The 22962-nt window shown below is 37.0% G+C and overlaps 1 protein-coding gene across 1 annotated transcript in view; it reads right to left on the reverse strand.

The window, feature by feature from the left end:
* Window positions 1-680: 680 nt before the first annotated feature.
* Window positions 681-22962, reverse strand: part of NAV3 (neuron navigator 3) — a 376755-nt gene continuing 354473 nt past the window's right edge. The window contains 6 exon segments of the mRNA XM_073214824.1: window positions 681-3195; window positions 7522-7725; window positions 11546-11664; window positions 12601-12797; window positions 13358-13429; window positions 14467-14621. Coding sequence (XP_073070925.1) covers window positions 3076-3195; window positions 7522-7725; window positions 11546-11664; window positions 12601-12797; window positions 13358-13429; window positions 14467-14621 — 867 coding nt within the window. The 3' untranslated portion in view covers window positions 681-3075.

A 22962-nucleotide genomic window follows, 5' to 3' on the forward strand; every position in this document is an offset into this window, starting at 1 on the left:
CAGATAGGATGAATTATGGAAATTTCCTGTATCACCCAAACTCTGAATGAAGGGACAAATGCATCAATTTCAATCCTTAAGGATGACTGATGCATTTTTAACTAATACCTTTTTTGTTCCACAACTATTCTAATTCAAAAGCTTTCCTGTTTTCATAATTAAAACCCTACTTGAATTATCCAAATACACATTCCAGTTGCTGGGGGTGGAGCCCAAAGTGCTTTGAAAAAAATTCTCATTTTGATGGGAGTTTTTTTTCTATAATCTCTTTTAAAAATAAAGCACCACCATGAGAATTATTCTGCTGTAAAATGATCTCTAGAGCTAAAATATTAAAAGGGAATTTAATTAAATAAAAACAAAGAAAGAGTAATGAGTTGATTTAACTGAATGTCAACATATGATTTTATATTAATTCTTATTTTATAATCAGGCATTTAGGTAGACTCATCAGAGTTTCCTAAAAATATTCTCTGAATAAATAACTTGCATTTTATGTCTAGTGTTTTCAGCTTATTTATTTACTTAAAAGCTATGAGGGCCTTTCTATGAGTTATATAAAATAAAATTCCACCCCCCCAACCACTGATGGCATATTAATAGTGCAAGCAACATGTAAAGCTTGACAGTTCTTAGTCCATAATTATTCAACTTTTCTCCATATATATAGACACCACACCTTTTTGTCAATAAATAATTCCACTTTAATGGCAAAGTAATAATTTAGACAGATACAGGGTGCACATTTGCAAAAAAATATATGCAAGCTGGTTTACAAGCTAGAGGAACAATAAACCAATAGAAAATACATCATCCAGTTAAGTCCATTGACACCAAGTACTTATTGTTGGGGCTTTACAAAGACTACAAAACTTTTCAGATGATTTATTTCACTGTTTCTGCCTATTTACATGATATGTTACATCAAAAATGTACAAAATATAAAATGTATACAGACAAATGTTTCACAAACTAGTTTAAGTTGTAAACTAGGTGGACCTACTGGGATGTATTGCAGGAAGTTCTGTGTATGATCATGTTTGGACTGTGTTTCTCAAAATGTCAGGGAAAGATTAGCAATTTTCTTAGGTCACATATTGTACAAGGGCAACTAGTCACTCATCCAGCTACATGTACTGATGTTTCACAACAGATCTTGATCCATGTTTGAGGCTTCAAAGTCAGGGTGACAATTCTATGTGCATAAATTCAGTTCTGATTTCCCTTAGGGCAATAGCACCATGTGGGACCCATGGACTTTGTGGCACTCGGGAACTGCACAGATGTCTTGTGCTATTATGGTTCTGTAGCAACTGACTCATGAGTGGTCACAGAGAGTAGCACCAATTGAGCATCCTGAAAGTAACACATTTTCACACGCACAGGACAGGTCTACACCATGGCCTAGCCCTTGGGTTTTATACACCTGAATTCTGTCCCCTGTGTGTGGTGGTGACTTCTCCAGAGACTCCAATCAGTTTTCATGCACTCTCTTTAAAGCCTGCCACAACAGATGCACTTCCAGACATTTTTACTTTTCCCAAACTGCACCAGCTTCTCGGACAGCTCTGAAGCATGCTCACTCTAGCACTGATAGCGCCTGCATAGTCATGACAACCGTAAACACAGGACAAACACACCAGATAATAACAGCTTTGAGAATCTGCATTCTGTATTTGTTTGCAATGTACAGGAAATCTCAGCAAGTGAAACACCTCTTAACACCAACAGGATAAAATACTTTTTTGTGTGTGGTCATTTGGATTTGTGCAAGTTTTTAAAATTATTATTTACAATACCTACCCAGTAGACTGTGCAAATCTAACCTTCTTTTACAGTATAAACGCTTCTTTTTCCACAGTGACTTCACTGCTTCAGTGTTCTTTAATGCTGAATTTCTCATGTACAATAATAGCAATCAAAACAACATGCTCAAAACATTAAAAAAAAAAAAAGAAAAAAAAAAGCGGGGAGGAAAGCCAAATAATTGTGCTCATGCTGCCTGTAGTGCTTGCAGCTCAGCTGGATAAGAATTCAATATCCCACCTTCTGAAACTCTTTCAACTAGAACTGTATAGAATTTAGCCACATGGCTCAGCTTTTAAGTAACGGGCAAAGAGGGTTTCCGGGTTCCTTGGCTATTGTGGAGGATGGGCAAAGCAATCTGTTCACAAGGTAAAACCACAAATGTTTCTCCTACCCATTTCTTCAAACAAACAAAGAGAGATGAGGCTACTGTATGAACTGATGTCACTTGGTTATCAATGAAAAGACAGTGGGAATAACCAGTGGTCTGAAACCCCTGGCTAAACTATCGTAGAAGTCTGATTAAGGCAGTGAGAGCACCATAGGAAATGTTCCTTCTTCCACTGAAAAGGCTCACACGAAGAAAGCCCTAAGAAAGCCTTTTTTCAGTGTTGTCTAAATAACTGGTATAAAACTCTTGTGAAGGGCGTGGGCAGGTGGGTTAAAAAGACCACTGTGGTAAAAACAGCCTTATAAAACCAGCGGCTCCTACACTGAGAAGTGGGTGGGGCGCTCTCCCAGCTTCCCTGCCACAGTCCTGTTTTTCTGGGGGTGGCACAATCTCACGTGTGCTTGCCGAGGCCTGGCCTCTTGGCTTCGTTTTGGAATGGGGTGAGCGCAGAGCACAAACACTACTGGGGCCCTGTGACCAGCACCATGGGGCACAAAGGGGGCTGGACGGAGAGGAGAGAGCCCTGCACGGGGACAGCGGCCCCTCAGGGGACACGAAAGGAAGGGACAAAAAAAGGTCTGCGTTGTAAACTTTTAAAGAGGAAGAAAAGAAAGTCCAGTTTGGCTATCCCATGTGCAATCGAGTCAGGTGCCCTGCCGCCAGGGTCCTTCCCAGCTGACTGATGGAGCCTTCTAGCGCCCGGCCCGTATAAACATGCCTAGAAGCTCAGACCTGGCGCTGCTGCCTCCTTGGAAATCACGGCTCTGGGTCAGGGCCCCGACAGGCAAGACTTCCATACTGGCAGTGGCTTCGCGAAAACACCTTACTTCACAACACTTTCAGAAAGCGTAGTCTCCTCCCCTCACTTCCCGCGCCCTCTAGAGGGTGGACTCCAGCGATGCCTCCTGCCCGCCCTCGTGCTGGCCATCGCCTGCGCCCTCGCAGCCTTGCGTGCCCGTGTAGCTGGCCGCCTCCTGCAGTTTCATGAGCATGTGCATCTGCAGAGAGGGAGAGAGAGGCGTCGCTGTGAGCACTGCCGCCGGGGCGAGCCAGCCCGCAGGCCGCAGGCCACCATGCCCGGGCCGCATGCAGGGACCACCGCATCCCTGCAGGTGACCGGGGAAACAGCGTCAGGTTGTTCCAGCTGCCCCAGGGGGCACGCCCTCACCTGGGGCTGTGGGACCACTGGCCGCTGCAGAGCACGTACACACACACACACACACACACACACACACACACACACACACACACACACAGAGCCTTTGGCGGAGTGAGGCCGGCTGCTGCACCAGGTCCTCCATCTGCTGCTTAGGAGACGACCTCGGGAGGAGGCGACTGAATGACGCCACTCATTAGGGTTTGAGGAGGGAAAAGGGAGGAGTCACTGCAGGTTTCTACTGTTGAATTTCCAGCTAAAATATGATTGATCTCTCCCTGAGCACAAAAACTGTCTTCTGAAACCACTGCAGCTGTCTCAGGTTTCCCAGCTGATAGGACAATGGGAATGTCTGTTCCAGTAAAGGGACATACGCATGAAAGCACCTGGGGAGAAAGAGGGCCAGCATTCCCTGTATTACAAAGTAAAAGGCCGCCTCGCTCGGGTTTTGATAGATCTGCAGGCCCACTGTTAGCTACAGAGAAAGATTCTTTAAAAAGCAAATTGTGGATAAATGGTTCACGATGTTAGAGAGCATAGAAAAGGTCGTCATTGAAGGTAGTGGACTTGTTTTCTTATCAAGCATTTCTATAAATTTCAAGAATCTTTATATTGTTTAATGCATACTTATTTTATAAAGTAATCAAAGTTTTTTTTTAATTCTAACTCAGAAAAAATAGGGAATCTGATCCAATAGAAAATAGAAATCAAAAATGGAGTTCTTTAGTCAAATGTTAGGCTATGCATGCCTGTGTACTCAGCGTAATATGTGTGTTCAATAAATGGTTGTGAAATAAATAAATTGGTAATCACCAACTTCAGTGAGAATGCCTTTGGACAAAATGGCTACAGTATAGCATATTTTATAATCATTTTAATATTTCTCAGGACAATATTTTTCAACACAATTTTTGGTCTGTGAATTTATTAAATCAGCTACATAAGGATATGAAAGAAAAAGTGATAATCTCTCAAACCCAGTAAGACAAAGAGCCAAATGTCTCCATCAACACACGTTCCTCCCTCTGCCTCCCCTTCCCCCCCCAACCCCCAAACACACACGCTCCCTTCACACACATTATACGGCCTCTCTTCTTTGCTGGTTAATTCCTCCCTCAGAGCAGAGGGTGTGTCAAGCATCTGGGTAACATGATTTGTAACACGACTGTGTGTTGAGCACCTACTTGATTTACTAAGAGCAGAAATTGTAATTGAGGTCTGTTTAAAGGGTTATGACTCTATCTCAGTCACAAATGTTTGAAGTCTTTTGAATGTTGAACACTGTGAAAGTTTTATAGTGTAATAAGTGTTATGAAAGTCTTAATTTTGAATATGGTGTTATAATGAAATACGTTGCACTAGGATAAGCCTCAGATTCATAATAATGTATATAGGATTTACTTTACTTTCTCATAATGTTGCTTTGTTACTCAAGTCAAAGGTAATTACAAGAGGGAGATAAGGTTACATATGATCCAATAGTCAGTAGGATAGATTATTATTCTCTGCAAAATATTTCCCTCCTCTTTTCTCCCCAGCTTTATCTCCATATCCATAGGCATAAATATAATGTCTGTCATCTGTAAGAGCTTCATCAGGTTCTTATCTCTGATATTTACAAATCTGCCAGCCTCCCAGCCTCTAACCTATCTCTTTTATTCTGTCCTCTATTCTGTTAGCAGAGATATCTTTATAAAATGCAAATCTAATTAGGTAGTCCCCTGCTCAAAAAACTTTGGTGGGTCCCCATTGTGTGATAAAGTTTTAAACTCCTACAAAGATAAACAAGGCTCAGCATGATCTAGCAACTATAGATTCCTGTAGCTGTAATTTCTCCAGCCTCCTTTGTGCTAATCCTCCAATTTGTGTATAGCTCCCTAAACTCATCATTTCATTATATTATCCCATAAGGTTTCACCTGCTATTTCCTTAATTTTGGGTGTCCTCCATGCAACCACATGATAAATTTCTATTCATCCTTCCAGACCGAGCTCAAGCATCTCTTCCTCTACGAAGCTTTCTCTGACTCACTTCCTAAGTTGACTCACAATTTACCTAGTATGTAACCCTTTCATTATTTTACTGTAATTTATACAGGTAGATGTCTCTCACCACTCCTGGACTGTGAGCTTCTTGAGATCAGAAATGATATTCATTTATCTCCTGATAATGAATATCAGGCTCTTAGCCCTGAGAACATTCTTATTACTTATTAATACTTAATGAATGAACTTGTTGATCATAAATACACATTGTATTTTTTAAAATACTGTGAGATATGGCAAAAACTTGCATTTTTTGTTCAGATTCAAAAACATATTTCTGGCATTAAATAGTGGATTTTTTCCCTAATATTTCTGATTTAAATTGGACCTCAAATATATTTTTACCTTGTCAGTAATTATAGAAAAAGATAAATACAAGCAGATAAAATATTTATTTTCATATTAGAATGAGCCTAATCCAAAGGTTTATCTTTAGATGATAGATTTTTTTGCCATTTAATATGTCAAATATCATAACCCCTTGTTTCTTAAGATGTGTAGTTGAGCAGCTGATTGGGAATCAGAGTTTTTTTTTTCCTCCAATTCTCACTGAGAATAGGAGACGCTGGATCTCTTCTCTGGACAGGGCGGGAGAATTCAGAGCCAGGGAAGAGAGAGCTTATCAGGACAAGCTCACCGGGTCAGTGGGAACCGGGAAAGGGGAGGGCATCTCCTAAGGATCCCATAGTCTACAGTTCAGCTCTCAGAACCAAGTCCATCAACACATAACCTCTCTCTTTTAATCTGTCCTCTATTCTTCTTTACCTGAAACAGAACTGCCAAGGTAGGACTAGAATTTATAAAAAACTCAGGTGAAATAACCTATACCTGTACTCTAAGGCTTATATTTACTCTATTAAATGTTAACCATTCTAACAGCAGTTACTAACTGCTCAAAATTGTACTGGATTCAAACCAATTCCACCACCATTGATTTCTAACTGTGAATGATTTCTAAATATGAATGAAAGGTCCAGGTCCCTGTTATATATATGTAATTCCAGGCCCTTAAGGAGTTTTTATTTTAGAGCAAAAGCCCTACACAGAGGATTTCCTGGATTATAAGGAGCCTCTGTATATACTTCTGTGAGTTTACGGAACCCTTTGAAATAGTGTGCAAAATCTTGTGTGTGTGGTGAGCATTTTGCTGGGGAAAGGATCTTGAAAATGTATCAGATTGTTCCCATGTAACCCCAAAATGTTATGAAAGATAGACTAAGATGATGATGATGATAATGTTGGGGCTGTGGGTATTACGATATTCCATAAAATATATAATACGTAACATATATAAGAACATAAAATATCAGTATTTTATGTTCTTGGCTATAGCTGTAGGTTATGATTTTTAATCATTTCCTTTTTTTGTTTAAGTAACATAACGGACTTTAGTTCAGCATCTCTCTGCATAGTTGTGCAAATCCAATGGTAAGCTGACACACATATTACATTTGATACCAATCTACAGAAAACCATCTGTAAAATTAAAAAATATATAAAAATAAAGTCTTTTTTCCTAATAACACCATATACTTAATATTTTCAGAGTATTCATACTTCGGAGTATTGTTAACTTTCCTTAAACTGAAATGACTGCAAGTTGACAAAGGCAGGAAGAATCAGGGAAAGTAACTTCCTTTGATTTCCAAGTCAGTTTATTCTTCTCTATTGTAAGCAACAAAAGAAGAATTTTAATTTTAGTCAGACTGGTTAGTATTTGTAAAATATTGTTTACTTTTCCCAGTGCACATTAGATTAAATTATTTTGCTTTTTTCATTTAAGAACAAAACTGTTTGCTCTTACATACCTAGTGAATTGAGTCATGCAATGTTTACAATGTATTTACATAATTTTCTGCATAAAAAAAAATCAGTCACAGAGTTCAGACTGGTTTCAGAGTTTCTTGGTTATTTTTAAGCATCCAAGTTTGGTCTTTCATTTTAAGAATTTCACCCAATGGAAGCAGGCCAATGGCAAAAGAGTTGAACCTGAGTCCCCATATCAGGGCAGTCCCAAATATTACCTCGGGGAACTACTGGCTTTGATACAAATGACTAAATACTATTGACCACATGTACTGCAGTCAAGATGACACAGGAAGAATCAGACACGGGAGTCTTACCAGGGGATCCCCTTCTGTGTCCGTCTGTGGAATGTGCTTGGAGGTTGTGGCCTCCTTAGTGGATACACAGCCCTCATACCCAACGTCTTCTGGCCGCAACTGCAGCAACGTGGGGCCCTCCTGAGGTAGAGCTGCTGCACTCCATGGGTACGTGTCCAGCACCCACCTGGAGGGATCTTCCCAAGGTGCCCGCTTCCCATACATCTAAAAGGTGATCACATATTTAGCACATATAATATACATTTCTACTCAATAAAACAGGTGACTACCTGAGTGACTTTCAAATTTTGATTTCTTAATAGGACTTTCAAGAGAATTAAGTATCTGTATACAATTTTCCAGATTATAAACACTGTCTGTCTACATAGCTCACTTTCAACTTGAAGGATAAACAAAGTGAAGCTGAACATCTGGGATGGATGATCACCATTCAGGGGATACATGTAGAAATGACTACCACATTTATCTTTATTAGTAATTTTACAAACTGAAAGAAAACCCAGAGCTGAGAAAGTTAAGTCGCAGTGATGGAGAATTTAAAAAAAAGCCATGTTAAACTCTGGAGTTCTTTACTGAAGTGCACTTTGGAAAGGTGATGAATAAGAGAAAATAGATTTTTCTTTGCCTACTTCACTCAAAGCGTTCTTTGAAAATAAGAGTAGTTTCTCTGATAACCATTTTATCCAGAATAACCTCCTCTAATAATCTCATTGCTTCCTGTAATAACTCTTTTTTACATGTTTATTTATAAGGCCATTAGTAAAAGAGGAGAAAAAATGGGAAATGGAAACATTAGTGTTGTCAGGACTCATATGGAGGCCAAAAGCCCCTAAGAAAGGGATGAGAAAGCCCGCTTAAAGTGCTGATGGTGGAGTCAAGGGCAGGAGAGGAGTTCAACAGAGGTCAAAACATGCGTAAGCTGGAAGTGAAACTGAAACCTAACTGGGGAGGGCACCCTGAGGAGACAAGCTGGTGGGACTCTGTGAAGAGGCAGAGGCCACAGGGGCACAGGAAGGAAAGCTGAAGCGAAGAGATGAGGGCAGCCACATGGGCACACCAGTTCCTCGATGTACTTCCAGCTCGCCTTGTCCTGCCCCCCTGCGGAAGTCAGTCCTGGTGACCAGGGTCACATTGGGTCCCAGACAGCATGCTCTGAGGTGGTCTATGTGGCTTGCTGTGGCTGAGTGAGACAAAGCAAAATAATGGACGTTGACACCATGAAAGACCCATGGACTGCCTTGGAATAAACTTTGGGGTTTCTTCTGGAGAAGCTGTATGAGGCTATGGTGGCTCTGTCTTAAAAAAAATTCACAAAGGCATCCAGGTCCTGACATCTGTGCATTTCCTGGGAGATGCTGGTAGGAGTAGACATAATTAGATTTATATATATATATATATATATATATATATATATATATAGTTCTCTTGTTTTGGAGCAGAAGTGTTCTCTCAGTTAAAAACATACCTCACAGAGGATGTAAAACATAGCTTGTGATACAAGTTAAACTAATTGAAGTTAAATGTGTAATTCTTGGAAAGTAAACATTACAAAAATAATATGAAAGTCTAGAATCGATGGATGCCAGCCTTTTAAAGAATCATCAAGGGCAGGAACATTGGAGGTGACCAATGAAAAGTTAAGCAGGCCCAATTCTATACTGCAGAGTAAAAAAGGTATTATAGAAAAATAACTGAAATAAAATAAATTTAAATATTTAGAATTAGATGAATTGATGGCTGACATCAAGAAAGACAAAATCTTCAGAATAAAAATCAGTCCATTGCCACACCGGTGTTCTATCCCAACCGGAACATCTGGTAGAGCATCCTCCACATGCTCCCCATCAAAGCGTCAGCCTTCATTTGAGAAGAGATTTTCCTATTTCTCTTAACTCTGATTTTCACGTTAGCAATCACATTTTGTTTTTCCATCTCTCGCTCCAATTCAAGGTTCTCTGTAGCCAGTCGATTCAAGGGAATGGCTCACGATACACACGACCGCTTTCCTTTCTGCTTCTCCAGACAGCGCACGGAACCAACCCAATGGTATGTCATCTGCCAGTGGACTTCTGGCTAAAATCATCCTTCTGCAGCACTGAGAACTACCTACCCCCAAAGGGTTTTCCTTTTTGTTATCTCTCCCACATACTGGATCCGCCCCCCTCCCCGACTCCCTACATCAAGTTTGGCTCAGCTTTCACACTCACCTATCACCAAACATCTAGAACCACAGTGAGAAATTTAGGACACTCTTACTTCTCTTCAAAAATAATTTGGAAGTATCTCTCAGCTTTAGTTGGAAAACTAGTATTACTCTAGGGGTTATACTTTTGCCCAAAAGGAAGCTTTATACAATTATAATTCCCAGGATAGTTATAAATAATACTGATTTAAATATTAAATAAACTTTAAGAATGTAGGCACTTTAAAAAAATAAGATCTAAGGAAGCTAAGCATTTTTATTTATTATTGTTTCTGGGTTTTTCAAAAAGCTTCTTTTTCTTTCTGTGTATTAGCAAACAAACATGAAACAAGGAGAATCTTATATTTATATACAAAACCTAGGATGATAGTGTATTAATACTGAAACTGTGTGAAGGGAACAAAGAAGCCACTTAAATATTAATTTAAAAATAATGACTCCTAGAATATCGTAAATACACTTTCATAAAAATTTGTTTTGGTATAAATGACTAAGATTGAGGGACCCAACTCCCATTTTAGACAGCATTAGTAGTTTTAGAAGAATTCTGAAAGTATATGAAAAATAAAAATTTCTGGGAAAGTCGTTTATTTTGTTAGAACCACTTGCTGGGGCCAGGTGTGCTCATCCCCTTTAAAATATAAAACTGAATTATTTAAAACTGCAGTAGAACTAATTGATAGCATTCTTTGGGATCATTATCTCTGAACATCCTCCTGACAGGTGTAGCGTTCAGCAGGACCCTTGGGACAGTGCTAGGTACTGCCATGCCATCTACTAGGTGAGCAGCAGGATGGGAAAAGGAAGTGAAGGGAGGGAAAATGTACAGCCAATTTTTTAGATGGTACAAATGCCTAACTCAGTATTGCAGATGACAAAATATGAAAAGCAAGAACTGTATCTTAAGTTTAGTAGTGGCTGTGATAACCAGAAATAGAGATGCCAAAGCAAAAACTGCCTAAACCTTGGCTGAGTTATTGCAAAGAAGATTAGATTTTTCAAAGGTAAGTTGGATGATTATGCAACACAAATCTTAAATACATAACATTGGGTTTTCTAATTCTACAATTTCGTGGAATTTCAACTCCAATTTAAGGAAAGAGCAAGACTGATGGAAAAGGGATAATATATTTTGTTGAACAAACAGGGTTTTCTCATTAGGGATGTATTTGGAATTTTCTGTTAAGAGTAAATAGAAGGGCTAGTTTCAGGGCCTCATAATGTAAAGTAGGTGAGAGGAACAGCAGAGATGCTCCTTAACCAATTACAGATACAAAATTCAAGCCTTAGAATTTAGAGCACTCCCTCAAAAATAGTAAAGACTCTTGCAAGTGATGTTAAAGGGCTTCAAATGATGAAACATACTAAAAGCTGGGAAATGATAAGCAAAAACTACTTGTTGCAAATATAAGAGCAAAAATGATCAAGGACTATGTAAACCTGCCTGTCTTATAAGATGTAGGCTGTGCAATTAACTGGCTATCTAACAAGAATGGTCTAACAAGAACGGCCATGGCAATAAAGTTGGCCCTCAATGTGTAGTTGTGGGAATAACTGTTTTCTCTTTCTCCTACATATTTATTCTCAGAACAGAAAAAACTGTTGTATGGGTTGCTTCTTAGAACTTTACCACTATATTTATATAGTTCATACATATATATATATATATATATATATATATATATATATATATATATATATATATATATATAAACCTTTGGTCTTCTGCATGAATACCCAGAGAAATCAATGTTTTTTGCTTTAAAAGGGATGATTTTATTTACTTTTTTTTTAAACAGTAAAGAAAATCGAGTGCTATACCTGAAGACCTTCTCTCACTGCCTCCAGAAGATAAGGTACCAAAGAATAGTTCCAGAGATCCATGAACCACACTCTAGAACCTTCCACATCCATGGGGCAGGGAAGGAAAAGTCGGGGACCTGAGAAATGTGAATAACAAAACATTTCTGAGAACTACTATATTTAGCAATATAAGCACATATTTCAAGATATAATTTTGAGGGAATTAATGTATTTCTTGAAGGATTCTTAGAATATTATGTTAGCTAGATTGTTTCTTATTAAAGTACATTTTAATGAATACACAATCTGCAGGACTTCCCTTTTTTTATACTGATACCTTAATCTGAAACATAACATGTTCAAGTCAGAAGAAACCTTAAAGGTTCTAATCTAGTCAACCTGCCCCATTTTAAAAGTGATGAAACTATGCTGAAATGAATTGCTGAATACAAAATACATCATGAGTTGATAAATGGGACTTAGCCTTGGTCTTCTGATCCCAAATGTAGAATTCTTCTTTCCAACTTATGCTGTGTCTTTAGTGAGTACATATTTATGATTCATAACAAGGGGAAAGGGACTTTTATACATGCAATTTAAGAAGGAATACAAAAATAAACATCTTTGTGCCAGCTAAAGGGAAATAATTCAAACAATTTTGTCTTCATGAAACATATAAAACACCTAAATTGTCTCTAACTAAAATCTGCTCTCACAACTATACTTGATATGAGCCACTAGCTAAAATTTGTGTTTAGCATTAAAAAAAGGGTACTCTAAACAAATACAATTCATTTCAAATGGTTATCTGATTTTTAGGTATTTGTCTACATTAAACTTACTTAACCTCAGTAAAATCTTAGTAAACCATAATTGTCAGGCAAAATGGATCTTGCAAGAGATATAGAGCTTACAAGAAGGCAAACTTTCAGAAGGAAAAAAAAAAGAAACCTTAATCTTTGGAAGCTAGAGAAACATTAGCTTCACTTGTTATTTTCTACCATCCAATCTGGCTGTCTTTACCACGTACTTTTAGTTCCTGGAAAATGGCATATTGCAATTTTGGAACTCACCAATGGTAACATCAGAAGAACTGTGTGTTTCCAAAAAACTGTTGAGATGATGCCATGTCTTTGGAATCCAATCTATAATTCTGACTAAGTCATTATTGCGTATGTTCCTTTCGATTTCTATCTCAATCAGTTTCCTTCGGAGGTATCTGCCTAAAAAGCCTTTCACTGGCTCTGTGTGGTTTGCACACAGTACCCACCTACAAAGAGTTGAAAAAAAATCAGAAATCTTTACATAAATTATATTTTCAGCCTATAGTGATTTTTGTTCCAAGATAAAGTATTAATGCTCCTGTTTCAATTGGTGGCCACAACGTGATGATCAGAAGGTCAGGAGGTCTATTAGTATTAGAGCCATAATGGAACGAACTTTCCTTTTTGAGCTAAAAAGCAGCTCATGTGGGTCAGTCAGTGAGTGGGAGTACACATGCTGAGCACTCTTCTGTGGGAGAATCACAGATCCCAAAATAGGAGCCCTCTTCACATGCCTCACACTGAGAATGAGAGAGCTCTACTTTAGATGGTGACATAGTGAGCAGGAAAAACATTTCTTTTCCTTTCTTTTCTTTTTTTTTTAAAGAAACACTTCTGGTTACAGGTTGAGGACCACAAAATGTCTGCTTGAGAATAAGTGTCAGAAGTGAGAATTATTTTCACACCATGGGCCCCCAGTGGCAGGATTTATCAGGGTACAAATGGAAAAACATGAACCAAAAGCAAACAGAAGAGACCATTAAAAAAAAAATCAGTTTATTTTTACCTGAAATTGTGATGCAGCTCTAGATTTGGTGAAGAAGAAACTCCCTGATTCATTGTTCCAATAATATATGGACTGGAAAAAAAAATAGATATACTGGAGTTAAAAGATATTAATACATTAAAATTGTCTTAGAGAACAATTTAACATATTAACATTAGGCCTAAAACTATCATTTGTAATGTTAGGTCAGAAAGTGACAAAGATCACTGAATAGGCAAGGAGGACCCAGAGGCTCTGATTTCAGCGCTGGCGTCCAGGACGTGTCATATTCCCTCTGAGCCTGAGTTGCTCATGCATAAAATAAAAAGGTTAGAGTGATCACTGGGGCCTCATCCCACTCTAACATCTTATGACTCTTAGGCTTATAACCAAGCTCATTAATTTTTTTTCTTTTATTATGTCATAGTTATTTTAAAGGTTCTTAATAACAAGAGAGAATTTGCATTCCTGTTTCAATATTTATTTTATGCTGATCTATTTTTAACATTTAAAAAATCTCTGGCAGAGATTAGTTAATTGGGATATTTAAACCATTAAAACTAATATTTATGTTGTTCTTATCCTTGCTTTAGAGATCAAGCTAAAGTAAATCTTGACTGGGTTTTCAGAGTTTTTGAATACCCTGTTAACCTTTTTTATTGTAAATAGTTAAAAATTAGGCTTATTAATGGAGAGAGTTATATGAATGTATTAAACTTATCTCTGCAGATAAGATATCTCTGCAGTTGATATATCTCTGTAGCTGAATTTAAACTTTGATATGGACAAAGAATGAAAGCAGAGCTCTAAAGCCTCATTCTAGCTCTTAATTTCCCTGATTCAGACATTCCACCATTGATACTGTGTCCCAGACTACAGCGTATCTGCAGAAGCTAACAACATCAAGTAAATCATGCTTTCATAAAAGTGCCTGGGATACAGTTGTTGAATGAGTAAAGAGATATCCTAAGGAACACCTGGGGAATCTTTGGAAATACAGATTATGTTACTGACGGTATCTCAAATTAGAAGCATCCATTACATGTCTTAAAAAGTATAAAGGCTCAAGAAAGCAAATTGATCACCATATTTTTTCATATTTGGTCATTCAAAATACTTCATAAGCATACCATTTGTTGTATTTACAGTTGAGGAAACCATTGAAGATATCACTCAAAGAGCCCACATGATGAAGATTATCCAGAATTATCACAACCGGGAGCTCGACACCATTATTATCAGCACTGCACTGCTCAGCCAGGTTAGCTAGATATTGCTGCAGTTCCTTTAAAATAAAACAAATAACATCAATGATAAATTTATATCTGTGGCAAGCAAAATATAGTTTAGGAATAGCACACTTTGCCTTTCATCCAGTATCTCTGATTAAAAATCATAGGTTGTTCCACTAAAACAAAACCTTATTCTACAAGCAAAAAACATACAATGCTGAAACGATACACTTTTTTAAGGAGAAAAGAAAAGCAAGTAACAGAGCACCTGCGGCAAATACAACACTAAACACAAAAACATATTTCTCAGTTGTTTTCTCCCCAAAAGAAAAGCAAAAAAGGAGTTTGAGACATGAAATGTTATGATAAACCACAAATACTGAGACTTCATTCTTGTTTTTGGCATTGCAATCATAAAGGCGGACTTTAGCAAACCTTGTGACTTCAAGTATAGACTAAATCCAAAATGACACCCCTAAGTTTCCACTAATACTTTAAACATTTTAGTTCCACCTCATTTTGATGGGGTACATCATTTTGATGGAAGTACAGTTCTAAGAGTCAGATAAAAGTGTGGTTGCTGACTTACTTACCTGCATGCAGTGCTGTAACTTCAACCAAAGACAAAATCTGTTCTATTTCATTGGGCCACTTGACACAAGCATTTAGTACTGAGCACTTCTTGAGCTTCCAGGTACTTTTGCAGATATCACTCTTGCCTAATAGCTTTTAATCGGAATATGATAACCAGTTCACTGATTGACTGCTCTCACAGATGGGTAGGCCAGGAACATAATTAAGTTTCTTAGAATTACCCTAATCAGTAAGAGCATTTCCATAATATTTTCATATTCACAATGACATTTTCAATTTGTAATTCTTGCTCAGGGTTAAAAAACAATTCCATTAACTCAATTCCTGGCACCAGGTAAATATGTGAACTGCTCACCCCAGATGCAACTTTCTTCTCTCTCTAATAACACTTTTAGAACTTAAAGGAGAAAGCAATGAAAGGCATTGCCAAGGTTTTGAGATACTTTAATAACATATTCACTTAAGTTCAAATATAATTTCTTAAAGGACTATTTGTCTATTTATGTACTATTTACTTTATATTGAGCCAGTCACATAGAATAAGTATGGCCTGAGATAAAACAGAAAATTATGTTTATATTGGTCAATAGTCTAGAGAATTTTATTTATCTTAAATGAAAAATGGAATTTATGCCAATAATTTAATTACATTAAATCATTCATTTATTGATAGAACATTCACAACCTACTATGTTCAGAGACCTACACAAAGTCCTGGGGTGTACTAAAATAAAGCATTGTTCAAGTTCAGTAAGTTTAACATTTATTATGGACTGAATCAAGTACTTTTGTGGGCATAGAGGTTAAAATGGGTATTCAGACTGTCTTCCCCTATAGACTTTAAGAGCTGTCATAGTAGGTCCTGAAATTTAAATATGATAAATCATTTGAATACAATGTCATAGTGTACTAGGAGCCATGAGAGGTCAGGGAAGGAGACTCTGACTGCCTGGTGGGTGTCAAGGAAAGCTTTCTGGGGCAGATAATGCTGGAGCTTGGGAGGGTGGTAAGTAAACATAAATTCAGTGAACTTACAAAATGCAATGTGACATTCCGTGAGAGGTGGAGTTTGAGAAGAATCTTGAATAGTGAGTAGAATTCCAAATGATAAGTACTAGGTTATTTAACTTTTCAGCACACTTCTAGCATGTGCCAACGATGTGCCAGGTACTCTGGCACCAAGGATTCAGAGATTATATCTGTATTCCAGGAACTCAGAGTTGATAAGCAGGAAGGCAGGTCAACCAGCAAATCACTATACGGTGAGAAATGCACAACACGCTCTTCAGGGACTTAGAGGCACCTAACCCAGACTCAAGGGTCAGAGAAGAGGGTACAAGGATCTATGGAAATATAAATAATAAAGAGTAATAGCTGGAGGTGTAAGTGTGCATTGTGTCCGGGGAAATAAGTGTGCAGAGAAATGGTACATGGGAGTCAAAATGAAAGGGAAAAACAGAAAAGACTTTGAACCCATGCAGAGGACATTGGATTTAATATATAAATCACTGTGGACCATCAATACATTGCTTTTTGTTTTCTTCATTAAGGGAAAGTAATTTACTACTCAAAGGAAACACAAATGTGAAGGATATGATGATTAATTAGAAATGGCAAAAGCATTCAAGAAGTTTATTGCCCAAAATAGGTTAGGCATGTATATATATAACTATAATTCACACTAAAAAGTAATATACATTACTTCCAAAGAGTATACACCAAAGATTTAGTTCAAAACATGTAAAGTTTACTTGTAGTTGCTGGGAAAGATTGGCAGTATTATTTGCTATTAATTCTTTAAGTTTAGGTAATATTTTGATACTTAAGATGGTCTAAGAACAGCTTTACAAATGGAGAAGAACAATCAGAAGAATAAGCACAAAAATATGATATCCATGTGAGAAAGAACCAGTAGAATATGTTTTGTGAATGAAATAGTGATGCATTAATTGGAAAAAAACCTTGAATGACTGTTGAGGTTACTGGACTTTTCCTATTAGCAATGAAGAAACACTGACTGTTTGGGGAATCTGAGTAATGGAGTCAGAATTGTGATTTCAAAGTGTGGTAAGTGTATTGTAAAGTAGGAAGATAAGCCAGAAAAGAGAATACTGAAATTGCAGAACTGAAGAGAGACTACAGAACTCAAGTGGGAAGATTTTTTTATCTAGTGCAAAAAGCAAGCAATGGGAAAACATTGAAGGATTTTAATGTGGTCATATTTTAATTATGAAAAGATATGATATTGTCCATGAGGTGAATGGCTAAAGACAGGAAAAGAGAGGAGGGAAATTTAATGTAAAGTGTGAATTAAGCAGTTAGAATACCAATGCAGTAGTCCAAGTGATAAGAATACTAATCTGGGTGAGAGGGTGGTAGTACGAGAGATGGATGAAGGAAATGGATTTAGATGGAAAGGATTAGAAATGGATGGAACATATTTTTGAGTTGAAATTGGCATTTTTAAACATATATACTTGGGATACTAATAGAAACATATTTATGAGCTAATATAAAGGCCTACTACTTGGGAGAGTGGGCATGGCTAACAGTGTCCAAGTGGAGTCAGCCAATTTGAAACCAGGAGAGTCATCCAGACAAGAATGAATGTGGGAGAACACAGAATGTTGGGCAATATTTTCATTTACTGGTAGGTGGAGGAAGAGCAGTCAGTGAAAAAGACTGAGAAGGTGCTTCCTACAGGGTAGCATGGATATAAGGAGAATATGATAATCATGAAAATCAGATGAATTTCTAGGAAAGGGAGATCAATTACAGCAATTTTCTCTGTATAGGCAAGAGAGACATGGAGGCAGAGAAAGAGAGAGAGACCGAGGGAGAGAAAAGAAGCATAAGGCATTGAATTTAGTAATTAAAAAGTCACTGGGTGATTTTTGGAAAAGTAGGGCCATTAGATTCTATTATGGTGCCCTCTCATCTTGAGAAGGGCACTGAAACTCTTTGGGAAATCTAATGAAAGCTATGGACCACTCACAAGTGGAAACAGGCATACACAAATAATTTTGTCATATCACTTAAAGAATTTTTCTCAGACCACTTTGAAATCACATCATGATTCCCACCCCAGTTTAACTGGAGCAACATCTTCGATTGAAGTATTGATGCATTAGCATTAAAAGTTTCATGTTCAAGATATAATCAGGCTAAAGAAAACACAGGCATATCTACTAGATGGATGGTGATAATGAGATGAATCCTGTACTTTGAAGATATCACAGAACACAGCATTTTATAAAAACTGTTGATCATTGCTTCTCGTCTTTTAGCTCTAGACACCTAAAATGAATCTGCCAAGTCGAGTTTTCTAATCTTTTCCCACTTAACATTCCAAGTGGCTTCAGCTGGCCACATATTCTTTACTAAATCCATCTCCAGCCTTCTGGGCCCGCTATATCAAATGTCACAAAGTGTGATTGTTTATGTGCACTGCTCTCAATCAAAATATTCCAGCTGGCAGCGTGAGGGTGATTTTGAAGAGTGGGAAGAGGGACAGAATGTAAAATGCAGAGGTACGAAAACCATGAAAAGATTTTTTTTCATTTGATGGCTAATTGTTTGATTTTTCTTTTGCCTTTGTCTCTTCACTGCTATCTACAGCACAGCGTACAACACATCAGCAATTATGCACCTCCATCCTCCAGGGACAACGTTTATTATTTCATGCCTCATCACACTTTAGTAAATCTATGCTGTTAGCAGCAATTCCACGTGCAATCTCAACTTGTCTTCTCCCTTACTGCCACCCCCTCCCCCCCAAAAAAACTCTTCATGGATTCTCTGACAATTTGGTAAGAACTGGATAAATTTTCTGGCAACTACCCTGTATCCAGCATTACTGAGAGCTTCTTCGTATCTACAAACATAAAGAAACAATAAACATTTGTTAGTTATACTTTGTGCTTTCTTGGTGCTGAATGCCTATGATTTGTCCATGGGTTTTTTTCCTATTAGTTTCCTAATGTCATTAGTTCTATTAAACACTCTTGGCAATGCTTTACTTTTCATTATTTTATAATAACAAAAATTAAACTGACATAATAATGGCACAAGTGGTTTTACTCTGAAGACGTAGAAAATAAGAGTGCTGGAAATATCTGATTAAAAAAATTGTCAAGGACACATATGATATTATTGAAGAAGACCATCTCCAAGCATAAACATTTTGTTAAACTGAAATAAAAAGAACTTACATATAATGGTGGGTTTTGGGATAAGGTAAGTTAATAATTAATAAATTCACCTACTTTATTGTAGCATGTCAAATTACACCCTAATGGAGCCCAAAAAGTCTATTTGATTCAAATAAGTGATCCCCAACTTTATCAAAATGCCTGGTTTCCTGTAATAAATCTGTTTCTTTTTCCAACCACTTGTTTTTCTCATAAAGGAAGTAAGTTCTAGAGTTCTGTCACATCAACATTGAGGAAAACCAGAGAGTACACTGAGAGTGACTAAGAGACGTCAATCCTTTCATCATTTTGGCTGAAAAAAAGAATTGTGTTAAAAGGCTTTGAAATAAAGATACGAGGAGACCCAGAATTCACAGAATTAAACATGGAGGCTGACGCAAATTGTACTCTTCCTACCTCTGCTTAGAGAAGAGTTAAATATTCTGCCTCAGATCCCATGTCCCTCTTTAGTTGAAGTGACAACAGGTGGTTCCACCACAATTTGAATAGTGCTGAGTTCCAAGGAAATACTCAGAATTCAGATGTGTATTTATATGTTATATTTATATTTAATACTTAAGTATATATAATTATATATATATTTAACTGTAAGAGATCACAATGTGCTTTGTATACATCATTGTTCTCCTTGAAAAGTACATATAAGAGTTTTGAGCAAAGGGGTGTGTGTGTATGTGGGTGGTGGGGATCTGTGTGGGTCTCGTATGTTTGTGAAGCAACCTTCACTGGGGGGCCAAGGGCTCTAATTAATAGCTGCGGGAGACCCTTACGCTGTCGTTTCCCCTTTCCTCCCTCCTTGTATCCCTTTCTCCTTCTTCTCAAACTGTCTCTCTCTCACCTACATTCGCACACACACAGTCATTCAGTCCTTACCACAACCCTACTCCTCTTCCCATTTTACAAATGGGAAGACTAAGGCACCAAGAAATTAGCGATGACTTAGATCCCACAGTTGGTCAGTGGTAGGGACCTTGATGAACTAGTCCATGAACTCCACCTCCCCCAATTTTATTAAAAAATAATTGACATACATCCCTGTATAAGTTTAAGCATACCAGCATGATGGTTTGATTTACATATATTGTGAAATGATCATCACAATAGGTTCAGCTAACATCCATTTTCTAATATAGATACATTATAAAGAAGAGAAAGAAGAAGGAAAAGAAATTTTCTCCTTGTGATGAGAATTCTTACAATTTAATTTCTTAACAACTTCCCTGTACATCATATATCGGTATTGTCACCATGCGGTACACTGCATCCCTAGCAGTTATTTTTCTTATAACTGGAAGTTGTACCTTTTGACAACTTACCTCCAATTCCACCTCCCTTTACGCTCTGTCACTGATAACCACAAGTCTGATGTCTTTTTCTATGAGTTTTTTTTTCTGTTTCACACATTAGTGATATAAAGTATTTATTTTTCTTTGTCTGACTTCTTTCACTTAGCTTAATGCCTTCAAGTTCTACTCATGTCACAAATGGCAGGATTTTGTCATTTTCCTATGGCTGAATCATAATCTGCTGTTTATATACCACAGCTTCTATACCCATTCATCCACCAATACACACAAGTTGTTTCCCACGTCTTAGTTATTGTAAATAAGACGCTATGAACATGGGGGCATAGATATCTTTTCAAATTAGTGTTTTCATTTCCTTTCGTTATATTCCTAGAAGGGTAATTGCTGGATCACATAGTAGTTCTATTTTTAATTTTCTGAGGATCTTCCATACTGTTTTCCATAGTAGTTGTACCCATTTACAATCCCAACAGTACACAAGGGCTCCCTCTTCTCTACACGCATGTCAGCATTTGTTATCTCTTGTCTTTTTGATGATGGTCATTCTAAAAGGTATGAGGTGGTGTCTCATTGTGGTTTTAATTTGCATTTCCTTGATGACTAGTGATGTTGAACATTTTTTCATGTACATATTGGCCTTCCTTATAGCTTCTTTGGAGAAATGTCTATCCACATCCTTTGCCCCTTTTTCTCATTGGGTTATCTATCTATCTATCTATCTATCTATCTATCTATCTATCTATCTATTTATCATCTATCTATTTATCTATCTATCTATTTATTTGTTGCTATTAGGTTGTATGAATTCTTTATGTATTTTGGTTATTAACCCCTTACCAGATACATAGTTTGCAAATATTTTTTTCCCTTTTCATAGGCTGTCTTTTTACTTTGTTGATGGTTTCTTTTGCTGTGTAGCTTTTTTTGATGTTGTCCCTTGTTTTGTTTTGTTTTTTGATTTTGTGCTTTAGGTGCTATGTCCCCAAAATCATTACCAAGACCCATGTGAAGGAATTTTGTTCCTGTTTTCTTCTAGTTCATTGTTTCAGATACAACATTTAAGTCTTTAAGCATTTTGAGTTATTTTTTTCTTTTGTGAGTAGTATAAGATATGGGTCCAGTTACATTCATTCATAAGTGAATATCCAATGAACACAGTACTATTCATTGAAGGGACTGTCTTTTCTCCATTGAGTATTTTTGGTTCCCTTCTCAAATACTAGTTGATTACATTGGCTTAGGTTTATTTCTGGGCTCCCGATTCTTTTCCATTGGTCCTTTGGTCTGTTTTATGTCAGTACTGCAGTGTTTTGAAGACAATAGCTGTATAGTATTACTTGAAATCAGCAAGTGTGATGCCTCCTGATTTGTTCACCTTTCTCAGGATTTCATTGGCTGTTTGGATCTTTTCCAGTGTATTCAAACTTAGGAGAGTTTTTCTGGTTACTTCTGTAAAAATGCCACTGGAATCTTGATAGGGGTTGCATTGAATCTGTAGATGGCCTTTGATAGAACTGACATTTTAACAATATTAATTCTTCTAATCCATGAACACAGGATACCTCCCCATTTATTTGTAATTTATTTCAACAATGTTGTAGTTTTCAGAGTAGAGATCTTTCACTTCCTTAGTTAAATTAAATTCCTAAGTATTTTATTGTTTTTGATGCTATTGGACATGCAATAATTTCTTAATTCCTGTTTTTAGAAAATTCATTGTTAATGTATAGAAATGCTGACTTTTTGTATATTAAATTTGTATCTTGCAACTTCACTGAAGTAATTGATTAGATCTAATAGTTTTGTTTGAAGTGTTTAGGATTTTCTATATATCAAATCATGCTATCTGATAACAGATGATTTTTCTCTTTCCTTTCCAATTCTGATACTTTTTCTTTCATTTCCTTAGTTGTTCTAGGTAGGATTTCCAGTATTATCTTAAATAGGTGCATGAGAGTGGGCTTCCTTGTCTTGTTCTAACCTTGTTTCAGTCTTTCATAATTGAGCATGATGTTAGCTATAGGCTTAATATATATATGTAGGCCTTTATTATGTTGAAAAATTTCCTTCCGTGCCTAATTTCTTAAGAATGTTTATGATGAATGGATTTTGAATTTTGTCAAATGCTTCTTTCTGCATCTATTGAGATGATCACATGATTCCTTTCATTCATTCTATTCACGTGTTGTACCACACTGATTCATTTGTGTATGTTGAACCATCCTTGTCTACTACATCCTTGAAGTATCTACATCCTTGAAGTATCCCAGCAATAAATTCCA

Source organism: Manis javanica, chromosome 10 (assembly GCF_040802235.1).
Source record: "Manis javanica isolate MJ-LG chromosome 10, MJ_LKY, whole genome shotgun sequence".
Classification (NCBI taxonomy): Eukaryota; Metazoa; Chordata; class Mammalia; order Pholidota; family Manidae; genus Manis; species Manis javanica.